This window comes from Mandrillus leucophaeus, unplaced genomic scaffold (assembly GCF_000951045.1).
Source record: "Mandrillus leucophaeus isolate KB7577 unplaced genomic scaffold, Mleu.le_1.0 Scaffold123, whole genome shotgun sequence".
Lineage (NCBI taxonomy): Eukaryota > Metazoa > Chordata > Mammalia > Primates > Cercopithecidae > Mandrillus > Mandrillus leucophaeus.
Window position 1 is genome coordinate 153,880 of NW_012100654.1, and position 22,366 is coordinate 176,245.

At 51.8% G+C, this 22,366-nt stretch overlaps 1 protein-coding gene across 2 annotated transcripts in view; it reads right to left on the reverse strand.

The window, feature by feature from the left end:
• Positions 1-335: 335 nt before the first annotated feature.
• Positions 336-22,366, reverse strand: part of CHCHD6 (coiled-coil-helix-coiled-coil-helix domain containing 6) — a 245,131-nt gene continuing 223,100 nt past the window's right edge. The window contains exons 7-8 of one of the 2 annotated variants that reach the window (XM_011971503.1): positions 3,181-3,316; positions 336-562 (exon numbers count right to left, since the gene is read on the reverse strand). In XM_011971503.1, coding sequence (XP_011826893.1) covers positions 557-562; positions 3,181-3,316 — 142 coding nt within the window. In that variant the 3' untranslated portion in view covers positions 336-556. Of the gene's footprint in view, positions 563-2,791; positions 3,317-22,366 lie in introns of those variants that run through there. The other variant, XM_011971502.1, reaches the window with a different exon arrangement.

Consider the following 22,366-nt stretch of genomic DNA (forward strand, 5'->3'; position numbering starts at 1 on the left):
ACACCTGGGATCCACTCTGCTGGGTCTCCGGCCTGCCCTGCCCTTGTCTGGTCAGCTTCCGCCCTGGGCACAGGCAGCACTCGCTGCAGGAAGCTGGCCTGCTCTCCCTCCGTGCCATCCCTAGAAAGGCCTGCTCCCCTTCCTTCTCATCCCTGCTTCCGCAGCAGCCTGCTGTTGCTGCTGCAATGTAATTAGGGGTTCCCAGGCCATCTCCCCTGCCAGTCCAGGGACTCCCCAAGGGGAGCAGCCCATCTTCCTCAGCTCCACTTCGCTGGTGTCCAGCAGAGGGCTGGACGCAGAGTAGGCAGCAGTGACTGTTTGCCAGTGAGTCAACCACTGAAAACAAAGGCATCTGCTTTATTTGTTTTCAGACAGTAGCGCATACTTTGTTTCCTAAACACATGGCAGCCCCAGGCTCAGGGGCATATGCAGGGGCCCAGCAGGAAACGGCAGGGCACAGTGGCTGTGGCCTAGGGCTCTGTGGACTGTGGTCCCATGATTGGTCCCTTCTTCAGGGCTCCAAGTCACTGCCAGGACAGGGAATGATGTCTGCTCCTCAGCCCTACAAAGAGAACAGGTCAGAGTTGAGTCAGGGCCCACTCCGCCCATGCCCACCAGCTCTGTGCAGAGTGCCCTGTGACAGCAAGCACGTCCCAGGGAGCAGCTATGAGTTGGTCTCCCTCCTCACCTGGAGACCCATCAGTGAATCTCTTCACCTCTGTACCCCGGAGCCCAGCACAGTCCCCAGCAGCAGGGGACAGGCCTTCACTGCACGCGACAGTGACACCAGCACACGCTCCCCTCTCCTCTACTCTCCCAGGGCTGGCTCAGAAGGCAGGTCCCCTGCCCCCATCCCCTCAACCTGCTGCGGTGTTTCTGACAAGCACCTTGGGTATAGAAGAGTCTAACCCAACTCTGCTCTGCCTTGTCAAGGCCTCCCCTCTGTTCTCTGATTTTTTTGCAGCTCAGTGGGAGCCTGCTGGGATGCTGGGGTCCACACAGTCAGGGTCCACACAGTCAGGGTCCTGTTGTGGAGAGCCTGAGGTCCCTGTCCTCATCTGAGACGGCCAGCACATTCATACACAGGCAGGTGCCAGGCTCTGGGCCTAGGCATCACCAACCTGCCCTAGGAGCCCCAGGGCAGATGCTAGATCCTGGAGAGAGAAGCAGTGCTGCCCCACCCCAAGGCCCTTGACCATGTGGGCCTCTGTCCCCTGCCACTTGGCCCCCTGCAGAAGCAAATCTCTCTTAGGGACCCTTCACCTCCAGCTCTCTGGCTCTGCCAGCAGCCTTCTGAGGTGGAGGCTGGTGAAGGGTGGTGAGAGTTTCTCCAGTACTTGCCATATCTCATACATAGGGCACCAACCAAGTGTCTGGGTGCTGGGGCTCCGAGGGAGTCAGGTTGAATATGCTGTCCCCAAATGCACACACTGCCAAGGCAGCACAGCGCCTCTGGCACTGCCATCACTCAGTCTCCAGTTTCTTTGCTAGTCATGTCAGGGGTAGGGGACGGGAGGGAGACAGGCCTGGCAGTGTCCCAGAGCCTCTCTCAGGGTTTAATGTGATCTGTCTTCCTTGGTAATCACATTTTTGCTTAGGTGCAAGAAATATATATTGGTGAGGTGTGTTTGTTAAAGAAATACTCTTGGGAGTGGTGGGTAGGGGCTCAAAATTACCACAGAGGTGAGGCTAGATGGAGAGAGGATGGAGTCGAGGGCTGGGCCCTGCCAGGAAGCCAAGAGGCTGCAGCAGATCCCTGGGTAGAGTTAGGTGTGTGATGAACAGAGACTCGGAGCTGCCCTTGATTGGGTGTGGGGAGGATCTGGAGGCTTCATCTTGCTGGTGAGTAGGGAGCTAAGTGTCTGGTCGGTGCGAAGGGCCCTGGTCTGGCCCAGCCTACACAGCACCCCAGCACCTCCTGCCCACGTGGAAGCAGAGTGAGCAGCCTTCCACACTCTGAGATGGAGCAGGAGGCCGCCTGTCCTACCCAGGGCTTCCCTCTCTCAGAAGGCTGACAGAGGCCTCGCATCCACTCGTCCTGTGTGGAGCTACCTCTGGGCTGTGCTCTGGCCATGAAGGGACAGTCGGTGCTGGTCAGGGCTGTGACCAGCCCAGGGTGGAACAATCAGCCTTGGCAGATGGGTGTGAGCAGGGGATGACCCGAGGAAGCTCTCACAGGCCCGGGGCTGCAGGACCCCACTCAGGTCAGTGGGAGAGATTTCCCCTCAGACATAGCTGGAGAGCACAGAGCATCTGGCCTTAGCCTTTTCCACCCCAAATACCTAAAGCAGCCTGTCTCCTACTCAGGCCAAAGAGGCTTTTCTGTGGGAAAGGAGACCTCATTCTATTGCTTCTCCCATACATTTTCATAAACAGACTGTACTCCTCAGGGAACCCAAACTAGGTGTCCTGAGAGTGAATGATGCTCCCCAAGGTGGGAGCTGTCCTGTTGGGGTGGGGCAAGGGTGAGGTGTGGCTGGGAACAGCCTGACTGCACCAGAGAACCCTACAGGACCTGGGAAGGGGGAGGACTTATCTAGGATAGACAGCAGCAGTTGGGGGTGGGGGAGGAAGACAGTAGGAGCTGGCTGGGAGCACATTGCAGGCATCCAGGACAACCGAGGCCCACTGGAGTGGGAGGTGACCAGAGAGCACAAGAGGCCTGAGACCACTCACCAGGAAGGCCAAGTCAGCACACCCCTCTAGACCAGCTCAGGGGGGGTGGCTGTGAGCAGCTTCTGATGGCCGTACCTGCTCCCACTCCTCTTCCAGACGGCCTGTCCTTGCTGGGACCCCCAGTCTGCACTCGGGCCTCTGCCACACTCCCACCCCTAAGTGCTAAGAGCTAAGAAATCCCTGGCACCCACAAGGGGCCCGGCCCTTCAAGGTGGGGCCTGACTTTACCCAGCCTGCTCCCACCCAGCCTAACAGGGCAAACGCCACAGGGATCATCTCCCCAGCGCCAGATGTCCAAGGCGCTCCTGGAAGCAGCCAGGAGAGTGTGCAGGTGACTGAGGAAAGTGAAGACTCAAGAATCCCTCCCTTTGCAAATGCAGATACCTCCAGGTGGAGCGTCTGACTCTAACAGGAAAAGGTAGGCAGAGATCTCCAATGCTAGACAGAGGTACCTCCCCTACCTCCCAAGCCCCCTGGAAACCTGGGAGGCAGGCAAGGCCTTACCTTGTGGGCGGCGCTCACGCAGCGCTGGTATGCCTTGACCAGGTCTGAGCACAGCAGCACCTCATGCGGGCGATCTCGGTAGCAGTGGAGGATCTGGGCCTGCAGCCCTGAGCAGATGGGCTCCACCCTGCGGGGCCTGCAGAAGACATGAGCAGGCAGGCCTGGGGCTCAGGTGCCAGCAGGCAGGGGAGAGAATTCACATTCACTCTACCTACCTGCCAGGCGCTAGGCTAAGCCCCTAACACCCACCAGCGTCCTTTTAACCCTCAGAGAGAAGCACTGTGCTTTCCCATTCTAGAAATGAGAGGACGGTCACAGGGGTCAGGCCCTGTGGTCAGTGGCTTAGGCTCACAATATAGCAGACATTGAAATGTGCTGTGGTCTGGGGCTCCACACCGGGCTCCTTCATTGGGGCCTGAGCACCTCCAGGAGGCAGGAAAGCCCAGCGAGCTTACCCCCACTGGAGGGCCCCCATGAGGACGGTGCAGCTCACCTCCAGGACAGCTTTTCCCGCTGCGCCCAGGATAGCCATCCCTCTATGCCTGGGACAGCCCGCCCCACTGTGCCCAGCATAACTGTCAGCTGCTTTCCTGTGCCTGTGGTTTACCCATGACTATAACCATGTGACTTTTCTCCTGATTTAAAACTAATATGTGTGCAACAAGGAAAATGAACTCTACAGAAATGTCTGAAGAAATGAAAAATGTTCTTTTTACTTCTTAGAGGTAACCACGATAATACTTCGGGGGTAATTTACTATTCTTTTCTTTCTTTTTCAAAGTAGTTTTAGAATCCACAAAAGTGAATAAGTTCACTTTCTAAAATTGTGGGGAAAAAAGAGCAAACATAGATGACACTAAATTCAGTCACTGGCCCAGCCTCCTGAGCATAGTTTTGGATCGGTTGGTCTCCTTCCAGACTCCTCTCCCTCTCTAACACACACACATACACACACACACACACACACATACTCGCACACTGACACACAGCAGCACATTTGTGCACTCCCTGCCGGCCAGGCGCTGTCCTCTGGTTGCTGCACGTGCTCAGTGCTGCTCCTCACAGCTCTGGTAGCAGACACTATCGTTCATCATGCTGTTCACACAAATCAGGAAACTGAGGCTCAGAGAAATAAGGCCACACAGCTGGACAGTGGAGGAGCGGGGCATATTTATTTACATGCCTTTGGATGTACTGTTGCTGCTAATTTGTTTTCTTAAGTGGGTTTTAGGCCAGGACCCTTCCCAGCTGTAGATGGACCTACTGTAGCACTTGACAGCCTTTCCAAATTGAACACCACTCATGGCTAAGGGCACCAAAAAGAGCTGTAAAAATGTAGAAAGCCATTCCTTAAGTTTCTTAGCAATAGAAAGGATCACTGTCACACACGCCACAGCTCTGCTCCAGGCACGTGGAGAGAGAGACATGTAGGTCAGTTGCTCTCCTACCAGGGTCTCCAGAGTCATTATCATCTAACAATATCTCGAACACAGTTCCTCAGCTAGAAACCACCAGCATCAGTATGATCGACAGCTTGGGAACAGGACCCTGTATTTAGCTGTCTCACTCCAGAAGTCTGTGGGTGGACACTTCTGTACACTGCTGACTTAGCAGTGATGCCACCCAGGCCTGGCCTTCCCTTCTCGTCCATGTCATCCTCAGGCCACTGAATGCAGCGCAGTCCTCTCTGCAGTAGAGATCAAAGGTAGCAGGGAGGAGCAGGTCTCTCTGCTGTCTCATCTGACTAGGCGGGACAATGCTCCCCTCAAACCCCACTCCAGGTTTCTCCTCCACTCACTGTCTAGGACCAGGTCACATACCCATGTCTAACCCATCGCTAACATGAGCAGTGTGTGTCCCATGTTCAGCTAAGGCCAGCAAGACTCATCCCCAGGGCACCAGCAAAATGAACAGTCCCTAAATTAAAGACGGGGAGGGATGAGTGTGGGGTGGGGTGCAGCCGCCTGTGGCTGCCATGCCACACCACTGCCGAGGTAAAGGATGTGAAAGGAGAGCACGCCTTCCCCTTCCTGCCGGGGCAGGCCATGGTGGCCTAGCCCTGGCCTGGGTCCTTGAATTCCACCCCATCCTAGCCATTGAGGTCACAATTCTGGCTCATGTCTACATTGTATGCACCAATTCTTAAAGGGTCCTCTTATTTCCTGAAGAGGACTGGGCGGGGGGTGGGGGGGAGGTCTTTTATCTGCACTGACCTCTCGTTCTTACATATGCAGGGCAGATAAGCCCCTGGCGTGCAGTCCTCTGCCCGGCTCTGGAGACCCACTTTGCTGGCCTGCGTCAGCTGCTGCACAGGCAGCTGGGACAAGAATACAGCTAGGGTGTCTGGGGCAGCCCCTTATTCCTCCCCAGGTGCTTAAGCATGGCTCCACATCTGTATTTAAGAACTGTGACATGGGTACGTCTAGTTGTGGGCTTTTTAGGCTGCTTCTTTCTTGGGGGACAGCTGGCCTCATGGCATTTTGTCTCAGGCAGGTGTTCCCAGGGACTGCACACACGACTTTGGTTCTGACTGTTGGGACACCTGTTTTAAGAGCGCTTTTAAGTCACAGGTCAGATCTTGGCTCTCTGCCTTCATTGCAGAGGCCTCCCCTCCTATTCTGCTCCCTGGCTCTCCATCCTTGGAAGGCTGTGCTCTCCCTTCCCCAGGCAGGGTTAAATCTGCAGGGCAGTGGGCGCCTTCAGTGGCACTGCCAGTCTCCCTGGGCTCTCTCCTGTCACCTGTACTGCTGTCCCCTCCTACCAGTCTCTTGCCATGTCTTCTGCTCCTCCTGACGGTGCTGGCCCTCTAGAGTCTGAGACCCGAGAGCATGACTTCCATCATAGCCTCTGCTGCACTACCCTGAAGCAGGACCCCACCCTGCCCTCATGGGGCCCTGGTGAGCCTGGTTCCTGGCTGCACCGTGGAGGCCAGCAGGCACTGAGGGGCCCTGTGTGTCATGGTGAGTGGCTCAGGGGAAGCCCCAGGTTTGGTAAGGGCAGAGCTGTCCTAAGCTGTAACTCTGTGAGGCTTACTGATCTATGTGAAAGGAGGTGTCAGGGACAGGACAGGCGGAGGCTAAGTGGCCCCAGCCTGAGTCGTGCGGCTGAGCCTCATGGAGCTGGAGCGCTGACCTGCCAAGCCCTGCCCTCTACAGAGGCACAACAGAGACGCTGACACTTCCTTTGCGGAATGGCAACGCACAGGAAGACACAGCCACATTTGCCCCTCTCCCCATGGTCAACCTGGCTGTGTCCCCTCCTCACTGGCTTTTCTTACTTTGGTTTCAGGTCCCAGGACAAGGGCCTCTGTGTTTTGAGCGCAAACCTCCCAGTGGGCTCCCAGTTCAGGAGAAACTGGGCCATGGTGAAATCTATCCCCTCCATGCCAGTATTGCCCGTGGGACCATGGCAGCCTCTCTGCTGGGACTTATGAGAACAATATGAGGAGACAGAATGGGAGGCAAATGTCAACTGGAAGAAATTTCACCCATTTGTCCATAAAAAGGCTCTGAATGGGGTAAGAGAGGGAGAGAACAGCTCTGGAAATAAAAAGCTTTCTCTGAAGCAGGCAGGGCTAGGCCTTGGGTGAAGCCATTCACAAAAGTAGGTGCACTCTATCCACCCTGAACCCCTCCCAGCCCTGGCACACCACGACCCTGTTTACAATGCATACAAAACAGCTCCCATGTTCAAAAACATCGTCTTGCAAACAGCTACTCTTCACATGCACAGATAAAGGTATCCAAAGTGTGCCACGAACTTACCAGGGATAGAAATAAGTCCTGTACCCCTGTGTGAGGACATTTCCTTGGAGAATGAAGATCTAATGGTCCATGTGGCTTCGAAGGGGTTCATGCCATTTGCATTGGTGTATGGGGTGTCTGTTTGCACAGGCATCATAGGCAATGCCCAGGAAGTTGGCTCGCCTCACTGGCTCTTATGTTCCTCATCGGTACAATGGGAACAGTAACACCGCTTGCCCCAGAGATGAACAGAAGTGTGTGCTGTGAAGTGCAGTTCTCACAGCAACCTAGCCATCAGTGTGAGAAACTGAGGTGGGGCCAGGGCCCAGAGTGGGGTGTGCTTGCAGAAAGGCTGGGTTACTGGAGGCACTTGGCAGAGAAGAGCTGAGGATATGCTGGGGTGGTGGAACTGCAGACGTAGGGCTTGGAGGATGGAACCTTACCTTTAAGGGTCCCTCCCTCTACAGCATAAGCTCTGATATCATTTAAGACCTAGTTCAGACCTCGCCCAGCCTCAGTAGTGCCTCCTCCTCAGGCATGTTAAGGCATTAGCGTGTCTGCATAATCACGGTGTCCCTTCAACAAGGAGCTAGCAGATGCCTGAGGCTGGGACTCTTGGTATAGTGGAAAGAACACAGGTTCTGGGATCAGACAAACCTGGGGCAAGGCGCTGGCTTTGTCACTTCCCACTGTGTGGTCGGTGCATCAGGTACGGAGGAGGACCCTGCCCCACAGAGCTGTTGACAGGATGGCAGGAGAATGGCAGGTGATGCCCAAGACGGCCCAGTCAGAATGTGCTCAGTACCGCACTGTGGCCCTGAAGGAATCATCGGCGTTCAGTAAATAGGACTACAGAAGACCCCACACACAGCTTCCTGATGGCCTTGAGAGTGTGATGACCATGGACAGGGCACATGGGTCCTGGTCCCTGGCGAGCAGGCCACATAGGTCTGCCTGACCCCCAGAGCTCCCACCCTGTCTGCTGAGACCACAGACACAGCAGAGTGTAGAGGCCCCACGTGGTTCCTTCCCAACCCCTGTGCCTGAGCAGGCCTCTCCCACTGACCTCCTCTCCTGGACCTTCTCCATTCCCCGCACTCCACCCAAAACACATTCATCTCTCAAAATATGGAAAAGTTTTTCCAATCGAAACCCCCTTTTGCCTCCATCTCCATCCCAGGCCACAGCAGCTTCTCCTTGCTCAGAGAGGTGCTGCCTGGGGCTCCCCCGCCCCACTCCCCTGGGCCCCATGCCGAGCCTCACTGCTCGGCTGACAACACCCGCCTGGCCCTCACCGCCCCTCTGGTCCCTCACTCTGGTTCTCTTCTGCTGGACCCTGGGCCTCCGCCTATGTGTAAGCTCCACCTGTGGCCCTGCCCTTGTCCTCTCAGCACACCAGCATGGTGCCCAGCTCAAGACCTGCTGTCTCCTGCCTGCCATGCAGCCCAGCAGGTGGCCACAGGCCCACTGGGACCAGGCATGGCTAGCCCTCACCCCAGCATTTCCTTCTGGATTTCAGTTGGGTAGGCAGCACCAACACCCAGCTGGTCCAGCTGCATACCCGGAGCACCCAACTTCTCCAGCCCCCATGCCCACAGAACGCCCCCAAGTCTAGCCTACAGGAGAGCCCTAGCCCATGCCCTTGTCTTCACTGTCATTAAATAGCCTCTCAATGGTCCTCTCTACTTCCAGCCAACAGTGATGCTTTTAGAACATAACGCAGGCCACAGATTTCTAAAACACCAAGGCAGTTCAAAAACTCATTTCTTGGGTAATTACAACTCACCACACAATGTGCTAAGCATTATCTCATTTAATCCCAAGCAGGCCCACATAAGGTAGAAACTCTGTTTTTCCTTAAAACAAAACAACACAACACAAAACAAAAACAAACCCAGTGTCTCCAAGTGATACAGTAACTTGCTTAAGATCGTCATCTGAAAAGCAGGGCCAGATCTCAGGCCTAGTTAGACTATACCCAGACCTGACGGCCTGCTAGGTCTCCCATGGACCTCAGGCTACCTCAAGCACCCTGACACTGTGACCTGTCACCCTGCCATTGTCGGAGAGCTGGTATAACTCTGCCGCCAGCCTGAGTGCCCTGAGAAGGTGGTCTGTGTCCCCAGCCCATCCCCAGTTGGATGAGGGAACTGACCTCACATGTCTGGTGGCTGACTGGCCCCTGGTCTCATTCCCATTTCTCCTCAGGCAGAATGCACTACACTTGGTGAAGAACCCATAATTAGCTAGAGACCCAGGAGATCCTCCCTCCCTCTTCCTTCTCTCTGGTCTGGGTCCACTATCGTAAGTCTCTGTGCAATCTTCCCTTCCATCCATAACCTCTGTACCCTTCCCTTTCCACTCATGACACGCCTCTGAGCAACCTCCCTTCCAATCCATGCAAAGCTTCTATGCAACTTTTCCTTCTATCTATGGAAAGCTTCTATGAAGTCTTCCCTTAGTTACATGACAACATTCTGTACAGTATTCATTTTTTTTTGTATTAGTCTGTTTTCACACTCCTATAAATAACTGCCTGAGACTGGGTAATTGATAAAGAAAAGAGGTAATTGACTTACAGTTTTGCATTGCTGGTGAGGCCTCAGGAAACTTAAAATCACAGTGGAGGGGGAAGCAGGCACATCTTACATGGTGGCACGTGAGACAGAAAGGCAAAGGGGGGAAGAGCCCCTTATAAAATCATCAGGTCTCGTGAGAACTCACCATCGTGAGAACAGCCTGGGGAAAACCAGCCCCATGATCCAATTACCTTCCTTCCTCGACACGTGGGGATTACAATTCAAGATGAGATTTGGGTGGGGAAACAGAGCCAAACCATATCAATTTCATCCATAACAAGCTTCCGTGCGACCTTCGCTTCCCATCTATGACATATGCAACCTTCAATCCATAACAACAATCCATGCAACCTTTCCTTCCCATCAACAATGCTTTCTGCATCATTCCCTTCCTAACAATGGTATGGCTCTGTGCAGCTGCCCCATCCCACCCATGACAAGCTTCTGAACACCCCCTCCTTCACATCATAGCCATTCCTCTGTGTAGCCTTTCTTTCCCATCCATGAAAATCCTGTGCAGACCAGATGCAATGGCTCATGCCTGTAATCCCAGCACTTTGGGAGGCCAAAGCAGGCAGATCACTTGAGGTCAGGAGTTTGAGACCCGCCTGGCCAACACGGTGAAACCTCATCTCTACAAAAAATACACAAATTAGCCAGGCATGGTGGTGAGAGCCTGTAATCCCACTTACTTGGGAGGCTGAGGCAGGAGAATCACTTGCACCCAGGAGGCAGATGTTGCAGTGAGCAGAGAGCATGCCACTGCACTCCAGTCTGACAGACAGAGCGAGACTTTGTCTCAAAAGAAAAAAAGTCTCTCTGTAGCATTCCCTTCTATCTGACAACTTTCATTGCAGTCTTCCATTCCCTTCATAGACATTCTAGTGCGCAGCCTTCCCGCCAATCCACAATAAGCCTCTCTGCAGACCTTCCTGCTTATAGGACAAGCCCCTGTAAACTACACTTCCTTCTATGGGAGGCCTCTGTGCAGCCTTTATCTCTGTCTCTGACTACCCTGCATACAACTTTTTCTTCCATGCACAGAAAGCCTCTCTGAAGCCTTCCTTTCCCTCACAGACAAAACTTGGTGCAGTGCTCACTTCCATCCATGACAGTCCTCTGCGCAGCCTTCTTTTCCCATCATCTGTGCAGGAATGAGAATTCTGTGTGGAGACTTCCCTACACAGCCATGGCAAGCCTCTGTGCAGTCTTCCTTCCCATTCATAACACAACAAGCCACTGTGCAGCCCTCCCTTCCTCCCTAACAAATGTCTCTGAAGATTTCCCTTCCTTCTATGACAAGACATCTGTGCAGCGTTCACTTCCATCCATGACAAGGTTTTGTGCCTTTTCTTCTCATCAGAAAAGCTTCTGTGCATCCTTCCTTCCCATCTATGGCAAGGCTCTGCATTCTTCCCTTCTCATCATAAACATTCCTCTGTGCAGCTTTCCTTCCATCCATGAGAATTCTGTGTGCAGCTTTCCCTTCATATCCAAGACAATCTGCACGCTTCCCTTCTATCCAAGCAAGCCTCCGTGCAGCCTTTCCTTCCCATTAGTGATAAGGCTCTGTTCAGCCTTCCCTTCCGTCCACAGCAGGAGTCTGTGCAGCCTTCCCTTTCATCCACAGCAGACCTCTGTGCAACCTCCTTTCCATCCACAGTAGGAGTCCGCGCAGCCTTCCCTTCCGTCCACGGCAGGAGTCCGCGCAGCCTTCCCTTCCGTCCACGGCAGGAGTCCGCGCAGCCTTCCCTTCCGTACGGCAGGAGTCCGCGCAGCCTTCCCTTCCGTCCACGGCAGGCTGTCTCTTATACACATCTAGATGTGTATAAGAGACAGCTTCCCTTCCGTCCACGGCAGGAGTCCGCGCAGCCTTCCCTTCCGTCCACGGCAGGAGTCCGCGCAGCCTTCCCTTCCGTCCAGGGCAGGTGTCCGCGCAGCCTTCCCTTCCGTCCACGGCAGGTGTCCGCGCAGCCTTCCCTTCCGTCCACGGCAGGTGTCCGCGCAGCCTTCCCTTCCGTCCATGGCAAGTGCCTGTGTAGCTGTCCATGACTGCACAAACCTCCTGGGTCCAGGGCCGCCACTGGGTTATGAAGTGTTGCCTGTTTGTGCCTAGATAGGAACTGCAGACTGTTGGGCAGGGTCAGGTTGTCCCTTCTGTTCTCCTTGGCTCAGAGTCAGCAGCACAGCCTGCTGGGTCAAAGCACACAACTGGCTGTATCTGAGACTCTGCCAAGCAGGGGCATTGAAGGGAAGGAAACACTGGACCAGGCAGTGCTACAAGGCAGGAGCTGTGCCATCGCCGTCTATTAATGCACTGACTTCACACAGCAGGACTCTCAGGTAAGGCAGAGACACCCCTGTATTTCTCAGGTCTCCCCTCCCGGCGTGGGTAGCATGGGTTTGGCCCGCATGAGCCAGCCTGGGCTAGTACAAACCCATTCATGGGCCCATTCATGGGGTGACACCGTGATCCTCCAGGGAGAACATAAAACTGGGCTTCCAAACTCCACGGCCCACTGTCCAAAAGGAAACAGATCCAAACACCAAATGAGTTCCTCAATTCGAAGCCAGGTACTATTTTTAGCTTTCTTGTAGTACAAACCTATATGTTCCACTTTTGGATTAAGTTAGTTTGGAGAGGGTGCTGGTCACAAATTGTTATCAGAAGAAGACAACCTGGTCAGGTTGAGGGGTCCAGGGACTCCTGAGAACTAGACATGTGCAAAGGTTAGTGGGTTTAATGATCCCCTCAAATTCATGTCCTTCCTGGAGCCTTGGAACATGGCCTTATTGGGAAACAAGGTTGTTACAGATGTGATTAGTTAAGACAAGGGCATATGGGGTAGGGTAGGCCCCTAATCCAGTATGAATCCCATTCATATTCTCATATGAAGAAGAGACAAGACACAGAGACCACCACACAGGGAGGAGGCACTACGGGGACTGAGGCTGACAGTAGAGCGATATGTGTGCCCGCCAGTATGTGTGTCCCAGAATGCCAAGGATGCCAGCACCACCAGAAGCCTAGGGGGGCCGAGACAGATTCCACCTCCAGCCTCAGGGTGAGCCTGGACCACCAACACCTTGATTGTGGACCTCTGTCCTCTGGAACTATGAGAGGATAAGTTTCTGGGCTGAAAGGCCTGACATGTGGTGCTTTGTTTTGGCAGCCCTGGGAAACCCATGTCGTCAGGCATGCCACAAAGGGGTTGGACCCATTCCCCAGAAGTAGAGTGGGGAGCAGGGATGGGCAGGAATGACCGGGGGACCAATGTATCACTGATCCCTTTCTGAGAGCAGCGTGCACTTTCCACGGCATGGTTCCCAGGTGCACATCAGCAATAGCTGCTACATTCCAATGGCCACCACATGCCAGGCTCCATGCCAGGGTCTGCACATGGTATCCCCAATCTCCATCCTCCCCTGTAAGGTGTTATCTTATTTAGAGATGAACTGACTCACTTTAATCCACATAACAGAAAAGGGGAGGAGCCGTAGCTTATGAGCAGGTTCCTAAAGCTGCTTCCAGGTGCTGCCCAGGAAGTCTTCCGCAGTGGGAGAGATCTGGGGTGAGGATCAGGCTGTGGGAGGGGAGCTGATGGTCAACAGCACAGGCAGAAAATTCGGCCTCATTTGAGAGTGGATCTAGATGTCTGTGGTCCTGGGAACTTCTGCCTGTCAGCGCCTCCTGTGTTCTAGGTTCTAGGTTCACAACAACCCTGTGAGCTGGGCCTTCCTGTCCCGTTCTGCAGACGGGGTTGGTGAGTCACAGGCAGCTCACGTGACTGGCCCACAGTCACAGAGCAGTGGGAGGGGCTGGGATAGGAAGAGCGGAGTGTGCTCAGCTCCATAGCTTTTGCTCTGTGCATCGCCACATGAGCTCCACTCTGCCTTGAGAAAATTCCAAGACATTCTGAAAGAGACAACCAAGGGTACTCAGAAAAACCAAAGACAGTCGCTCCGAACCATGTTAGGCAGGGCTCTGCATGGGGCAGAAGCTTGCCAACTCCCAGTGGGCAGCCAGGAAGCTCCCAGCCCAGGAGCCACAGGGAGGAAAGTGAGAGAGGAAGACACTAACTCATGGCAGCCTGCCACATCAACACAGAGGTGGGAAGAAAAGCAAATGGAAGTGAATGGAAGTGTTCTGCCATGAGACTGGCCTGGCAGGAGCATGGGTGGCACCTTCTCATCTTGGGCGCACACATTGTAGGCGGCCAAGTCGCTCCCATCCCTGCGGACACTCCAGCTCCCAGGTGGACAAGAAGAGGGATTCGGGGCCAGACCTCAGACCCTGTTCTCTCTCCCTCATCGATTCTCCTGCAGAGCGCGCCCAGCGCCTGCTCACACGTGCGGCCCCAAATCCTCTGTGTGCTCTCTTCACTTTATTTAATAAATGGAATCTCATCAACTTATCCTTCTCCTGTTATCACTGCTGACATCAATCTGATAATATTGGCCTGGTGTGGAACTGGGCTATTATATGTCCTCCTGATACTTAATTTCAGAGAAACATCAGCAGGGGGGTGAATATATGGAGCAGGCTTTTTATTACAGGCAGCGGTAAGGAGATTCCGAGTGAATTAGACATTCATCTTCGTCAGGTCCAATCTAGCTGTTCAGGAGGGGTTTCTATTTTAACCCGTGGCTAGGGCTGAGGCGCTGATGAGACCAGCTGGTTACTAAGGACTTGGTTAACTGACTGCTATCGACAATGTGCCACTCAGCCCGGGTAAGTGGGACCCAGAGGTCCTGCCATCGATCAACACGCCATGCAGGATCGCTATCAACTGCGGGATGCCGGGCTCCAGCTGCCCCATCCCTCAGGCGGGAGAGGGGCCTTGTTTGAGAGCCCAGGCCTGTGAGACAGCCTGGGGGTGCGTTGCTCCCAAGAGGGCCTGAGACACAAACGAGCCCCTGGCTGCTGCTTAGTGAGGCAGAGGCTGCCTGTGACAGTATTGTCCAGGACTATCCCTTCTCTCACACACACATGCGTGTGCACACACGGAAAGAAGAAAGGGCCATTCCTCTTTGTTCCTTTGTTGGAAAAAAATAAAAGAGTGCACACTTTCCGTAAGAGGGGATGCACCCCCATTCACTAGATGTCAGAGGCAGCCAGGTGGGGTGCTTTCTGGGCTTTGTCTAGGCGGAAGGAAAGTGCAGGGCCACGGTGGCCTTTGGTGCTGGGGGATGACGACTCCCAGCCCGCCTGTGACTGAAGAGCTTTCTGGCACTGTTTCTGCCAATGAGACTCACCATGGCAGCCCCTTGCAGCCATGGCCTCTGGACACAGGGGAGTCCGTGGGCTCCCAACCCTGCTCTGTGTGGGGTTGCAGGAGGCTCTTGAGCACAATCCTATGACATGACCTCCCCCAGCACTGGGTCCTCAACAAACCAGGGAGTTGTCACCCAAATGGCACTGGGTGGGTCCCTAGCACTCTAGACTGTGGGCGGCCGCCTGTTTCCCACCCCCTGTCGTCTTAGAGTCACCTCTCTCCTGGAAACTTTCGCTCACCTTCTGGCTAATTCACTTCCCCCCTCAAGTCTCCCCCTAAGTCTACCCCTTTAGTCTCCCCATGTCTCCTGCCTCGAGTCTCCCTGAGTCTTCCCACTCAAGTGTCCCCACTCGAGTCTACCCGCTCGAGTCTCCCCTTGAGTCTCCCCACTCGAGTCTCCCCCCCGAGTCTCCCCGCTTGAGTCTCCCCCCAGTCTCCCCACTCGAGTCTCCCCCGAGTCTCCCCGCTCGAGTCTCCCCGCTTGAGTCTCCCCTGAGTCTCCCCACTCGAGTCTCCCCCGAGTTTCCCCGCTTGAGTCTCCCCCGAGTCTCCCTACTTGAGTCTTCCTCAAGTCTCCCCGTGAGTCTCCCCGTGAGTCTCCCCGCTCGAGTCTCCTCGTGAGTCTCCCCACTTGAGTTTCCCCCCGAGTCTCCCCACTTGAGTCTCCCCCATCAAGTCTCCCCACTTGAGTCTCCCCCATCAAGTCTCCCCAACATCGAGTCTCCCACATTAAGTCTCCCCCACACCGAGTCTCCCCCTTCCGAGTCTCTTTCTTCAAGTCTCCCCGCTCCCAAGTTTCCCCTGAGTCTCCCACCTAGAGTCTCCCTGTTCCCGACTTTCCCCCTCCCAAGTCTCCCTATTTGAGTCTCCCCAACCCAAGTCTCCCTGCTCGAGTCTGTTCCTCCAGCCTGGCTCCTTGCTGACATCAACTAGAAGGATCTTTCTGACTCATGATGGGGTGGGTGCTGTGGCCCAAAGCTCCCCAGAGGATGGCGCCCCCGCAAGGCCTGCCCTTCCAGCTCTGTGCTTTGGCCTCAGCAATCCTGAAGGTCAGAGCTCCCAGAACCCGAGGCCTGGCCAGCTCCACTCAAGCACATAGCCAGTTCATGGTGAGCCAAAGTCCTCCTCACAAGAGCTGCCCGTGCCTGCTCTGCTGTCCTGAGCCTCCCTCCTGACTGGCCTCTTCTCCCCAGCCTTTTCCACAAACTCCATCGTACCAGCCTAAAACGCCCCCATAAAGACCTATGCTAAATGAATATCCTTCCTTCCTTCAACGGACAACTACTTACTAAGTGCCCATCCCATGGTGACAAGACTCACAAAAACTGAAACCTCTGCCCTGCCCTCAGGGACCCCTCTCACCCACCCACAGCCACAAGGCCTAGAGACAAGGCCAGCTCCACAGCGAGGCATTCTGGCCCCTCTAGGCCCCAGTCCTGAGGAGAAGGTAAGTCTCCATCCTGCCTGATTGTCATCAACTGTCCCCACGTCTGGGGCCCCAGATTTCAGGAACACTCTCGACTCCGCCTCCAATCTGCCCCCATGTCTGTCTGCTAACTGCAACTTCCCCTGAAGGTCACCTGCCCCTCTTCCCGCTGTCACACAGGTGCTGTGCGTCTGTGTAGTCCTATGTGGACAGGCCGCCAGCCCCGCCTCTCTGTCCCCTCTCATTGGGAGGAAGTGTTACTGACCCAAAGTCACTTCTGCTCTGTGGTCTCCCTGGCCTGCTCACCTGAGAGGGTCCCGTGTCATGGACCATCTGAGCACACTGCACCCAGTCATGTGGGGCACGCTGTCTCTCCACTAGACACAAGTGCCTGGAAGCCAGGAACCACAGCTTATCACCTCTGCTCTAAGGTCCTCACAGAATACTAAGCAGGAAGCAGATATTCTATAAATAAATTGAGGTAGGCAGAGCATCAATAATTAAGAGTCACTGGGGCTCCACCTTCTTCCAGCTTCTAGGGGCAGAGGCCGGATCTGACTGACACACTGGATGTGGATGTATGCAGTCTGACCTGGGGCCTTTGTAACCTGGTGGGCCGAGCCCTGGACCATGCACCCAGCTCCTGGCTGAACAGGCATCTGTCTGGGCCATGCCATGTCCTGCATTCTCACCTTCTCCTCGCTTCTGCTCCTGAACACAGCTCAGCGCCTACTGCCAGGTGTGTGAAAATTCTGAGTGAAAATTCTATAACCTACCTCCTTCACCCATCCTCACTGTGGATCCAACTTATCAATTCTTCCTTTCATGCACTGTTTGGCATTATATCTAAGAGTCATCATCAAACCCAAGGACATCTATTTTCTCCTATGTTATCTTCTGGGAATTTCACAGTTTTGCGTTTTACATTTCGGTCTATGGTCCATTCTGAATTAGTTTTCGTGAAGTTCACAGTTTTTTAAGCTGCCATAGTGTTTTATCAGCTGACAGCTCACTCATAACCTAAAAGGAAAAACAGATTCCTATAGGGCCTCCCAGAAGACCTGGGCCCCCATCTATGACCCCTTCCCCTCCCTCTACTGTCTTCCCCGAGCACATTCAGAAACTGGAGCTGCACAGAACACTGTGGTAAACCCTAAGTATTGCAAAGAAGAGCTCTCAGACACTGGGCCTCCTTCATTATGACAGCCCTACCTCACCACCCCATCACGGACACCAGAGGAGGCCAAAGAGTTCCTCCAGGACTCACCTCTCGCCATACCTCACATGTCACCCAGAAAAAAAGGGGGACTGTAGACCATGTGTTTTCAGGATAGAAAGCACCCAGAAAATGTGCCTCAACTTCTACTGCCACACCTTGGCTTTGAACCAGAACTGACTTCCCTTAGAACAACCACAGGGTCAGCTACCTGCTACTGGGGTCTGGTGAGACACCTGATACAACCTGACCCCAGGTGAGGAGGCAAAACAAGGCAGAGGGAAAGTGGACACATCTCACAGCCGTGCAGAGGTGAAGGCACGCTCTGTTCCCATTTCCTAACTCCCATCAACCTGAAATCACCAAAGGACTTCGAGTTGTTTTAAAAAAAAAACAAAGAATGGAAGCCTTGTCCTTCAATTGTCCTTTTCCCTCCCAGCAGAAGTCACAGGGAGTGGGGTGGTAGTGGGGGCGTCACCAGGAGGTGGTGGCAGTGGCCTGCTTGCAGCTGAGGCAGCCAGTGAGGTCCGGGAGGGGATCTGGCAGGTGAAAAGGCAGCCAGCATGGTTGAGAGTACTGGTTACATTGAGACAAAAGTTCACTGATTGAGCAAACATATACCCTGTTGAAGAAAACAGCCAAGTCTCATGCTCTATGAGAAGGGAGATTTACTCATGGAAAAGGAGAGAGAGAGAGCCTTACAAAGAGCCTCTGCGTATTAGAACTGGAAGTTATCACTACGGACTTGTGAAATACTACCCCCCCACCACACACAGATGGAAGTCCTCATGCATGCACTGTGGATATACATGCACACACATCTACATACACATGCACTTTGTGTGCACGCACTCGTGTTTCCCAGCTCTTCCCACTGAGAGCACCTAGAAGCAATGACACCTCCGTAGCAGGGAACACACCCGGAGCTCAGACCCCAGAGCGTGGTTTCTAGCAGCATCCTCCAACAGAAGGAATGTGGCTCCTGGGAGCAACGGCTGACTCCAGGGCTGGGGCAGAGAAAGGACAAGATGAGCCTGGAACACCTTGAGCTAGAAAGTAAAGAATGAAGAGACATGCCAAAGGAAGGAGAGTCAGTTTGAAGGGCAAAATCTATGGCATTTTGAATATTAAAATAAATTAAACTATAGATTATAGCCCAATGAATAAATGTGAGTCCTTGAATCCTTACTAATAACCAAATAAATGAATAGTTACATAACTAAAGAGAGAAGGGGAAACTCCTCCTTTAATATAATATCAATTCATAAATGTAGAAGAAATGATGGAAATAGATCATCACAATGTTCTCAATGGAAGCTAAGGCTGATGGGTGGAAGTTAGATGAGGATCAGGATACTGGCATAATACTGGAGTATCTCCCCCACAAAATACTAACCAAACACAAACGGGAAATAAGGCCTTCACAGCAGGGAGACTGTGGAGATACCAATGTGACCAGGTCTAGGTCAACATCACTAGTGGTAGGACAGGTGGCCATTTGAGCCTCCTGAAGGGATGCACCTCGACGAACATAGCACCAGTTTTGGGGTCTTCCTGCCAAGAATGCATGGCTTCAGTCTGGTTATGAGGAAACACCAGGTGGGCCCAGGCTGGGGCTCTCCCTAAGGATGAAAGCCCTGCACTTTCTTCAAGGCTGTCAGGGTGGAGAGAGACATGAAAGACTAAGGAACTGTTCCATATGAAGGAGCTGATGATGCGTGACAGATCCCTGGACCAGAAAGGAAAAGATGACAACGTTAGGGTAGCAGGCGAAGTGTGGTCTGTGGGTTGACAGTCCTGTTGAGTCAGTGCTGATTTCCTCATCGGCAGCAGTGTGAGGTGACCAAGGAGGAGGTATTCTTGGGAGGCCCATGGTGGATGGAAGTATTTAGGGGTAAGGAGTGATCATGTCAGAAAAAGACAATGTTTTCATGTAGAAAGAAAAAGTGATGAAGCAAATTCTGCAACATGTAAAAAATCAGGGAATCTTGGTTAAGGGCATGCAGAAATCCTTTGCGGTGTTTGTTCCTACAATCTTTCTATGGGTTTGAAATTATTTCAAAATAGACCAACAATGACAGCAATTTGAAAGGACTGGATGTACTCAAAAGGATGCACTTATCCCAAAAAAAGAGTCTATCTAGATTTTCTTTTCCTGGCTGGGAGTGGGGTTGGGAAAGTTTGACAAAGTACTTCTAAATTCAACCTCAAAAAAGAAAATGCAAAAAGATCATCAAGGCAGAAGAGCTTGCTCAGCCAGATATTTAATATTTTAAATAACCGTAGCTTCCTAATATGCCTTAAACATGTTTAAAACATGCAGAAGTGGCCTGGAAAAGAATCTAGAAATAGACTCAAATGTGTAAGAAGGAATTTAGCATAAGATTAGGTGAAATTTTATATCAGTGCTAATGGGACAAAGGATACTTTGTTTGGAAAAAATAAAATGAAAGCAGATCTTTACTTCATTCGCTTCTTACTCCTAAGTAAATCCTAGGGAGGTTATTTGGAACAACAATTTAATGGCAGAAAATAAAATCATACAAGTACTTGTCCTAATAATATGAGTGCATACGATTACAGACCTTCACTGGGGTGGAGAGGTCTTTGTAACATAATGTAAGTTACAAACAGAAAAATGAGCAACAAAAATAAGTTTGGTTCCTATCTCCACATCAACTTCCAAAAAGCAAAAGTTAAACAAAAAATTAACTGGAAAACAGTCGCAAGAAAAATGATAAAAGATTAATAACGCCATTACACACAGACCTGTTAAAAATGAATAACAAGGAGAAAAATGGGAAAGGCTGTAAGTAAGCAACTCATAAAACAAGAAAAACAAAGGGCCAATAATATAGGTAAGGGTTTTTACCCTCACGTAATACTTGAAGAAATGAGGAGTTTTAAAAGTGAGGGTATTTTTCTCCTTTGATAGCAGTAAAGATGCTTTGAAAAAATACTGCTGAAAATCCTGTGCTTCTTGGGAAGTCCTGGGAAAATGGAACACTCTCTAGCATTTTTGGACTGAAAATTGGCATATTTCTCTTCTGAAGGGTTAGCAGGTCAAATGTAAGCATTTAAACCTGTATGCATATGGTTTTTTTGGTGTGTGTATCCTTTGACCCAGAAACTCCCTCTAGAATAAATATATAAGCACACAAACACAAAAAAGGCTGTCTGTCACAGTGCCGATTATATTGATAAAATATAGAAAACCACACAAGGATTCATCAGTAAGTAATTGGCTACATAAAATCCAGTGTAACCATATATGAGAATAATAGGATAATTAAAAATGAAGATCTAAATCTACATTTACTGATATACAAATATTGTGCACAGCATGTGGATGAGGGAAAATAGCACACACTGAGCCGTGTGTTGAACACAAACTCATGGTCTCATTTATGTGCAGCTGTGTGGCTGTGCTCCGTGAACATGGAGTGATGTCACCAAACCGAAGCAGGGAGAGAGTCTGGATTTTTTAAAACTTTGTATTTTTCTGTATTGTTTGATTTCATCTTACAATATTCATGTATCATTTTTATAAATCAGAAGACGAAATTTCCTCCTTTTGAAAAACCTGGAAGATATGTATATACTCTGAATATTTTGCATCCCTCCTCATTTTAAGATGCTACAGTAAATAGCGTATCAGAGAATGTGTGGACACTAAATGTATATACTGTAGATTTCTAGAACTATGCACAGTCCCAGGAGAGATTTAAAAGGTCCATTTTTACAGTGATGATATATATGCACACGCACATCATCTAATAATCACAGAAGATGAGGCCTGAGGGACAAGAAATGCAGAGTGAAGGAATGCCTGTATATCGTAGGAACTCAATGAATATTTGTTGACTGAGAAGGGGAGAATAAATGATGTCCTTATCTCTGAGATTCAAAAATAGAAGTCCCAATCAATTTGCTCAGATGGAGTGAGTGGAATATGTGTAAATTCTGGTGTATTTGTTAAAGAATCAGTCATTTTATTTTGGCGTCCCATCTTGTTCCTTGTCTGCCGAGGTATGTGAGAGATAAAATTCCTGTTTTCTACACTGTCACAAGTCACAGTTGTCAAAGCCAGTGGCTGCATGGCAGATGCCATCTAAAGGCATTCTTCTTTGCTCCTGGTGTACTGTGTTCCCCCACGTCCTCCTGTGCACACACAGGCACACACACAAACACACACAGGCTAAAAGACACAGCCTGAAACAGTAGGCTGAAATGTGCATGAAATCAGAGAGAAACAACATTTCCTGCACTTGGGTTTAAAAATAACCAACTGTACAGGGATAGGATGAGAAAGTTGTGGCTTTACAGACTTAATTCACTACTTCTAGAGTTATCTTCCTAAAACACACATCTGACCATGTCATTTCAAAGCTCAGACACTTCTGATGGCTTCCCAAGGCATCAAAATAAAGTCCAAACCCCTGGCACTCAAAACCCTACTGCTTGATCCTGTCCCAGCTGTGTTCCCTTGCCACAGCCTGGAGTGGTGGATTCTGGAGGCAGGCTGGCTTGAACTGGAACCTTACTCTCCTGCTCACTAGCTCCGTGACTTGGGCAAGTCTGTTCACTTCACTGACTCCCAATTTAATTATCTATAAAAACAGAGTCATAAATGAGATAACCTACACAAAGTGCTTCAAGGTTTGCCTGAACCACAGGAAGAGTCTGATAAATACAAGTGCCCTTCCACCTCTCTTTCTGTCCACAGAAGAATTAAAAAGAGTACCAAATAGCAAATGGAGCCAGGCTCTGGCCAACCGAAAATGAAGGACAAGCCCAACATGCAGGGAGCTTGGGGCGAAGATCGCTGCCGGTGGTAGGAACAGCTTCTTGGCAGTGGTAGCCTCCTGGGCCCTGGTGGCCTGTAGGCAGAGACCCCTGCATGGGGACCTGTGGGAGCCACACAGCCCCCTCAGTCCTGCGGGAGC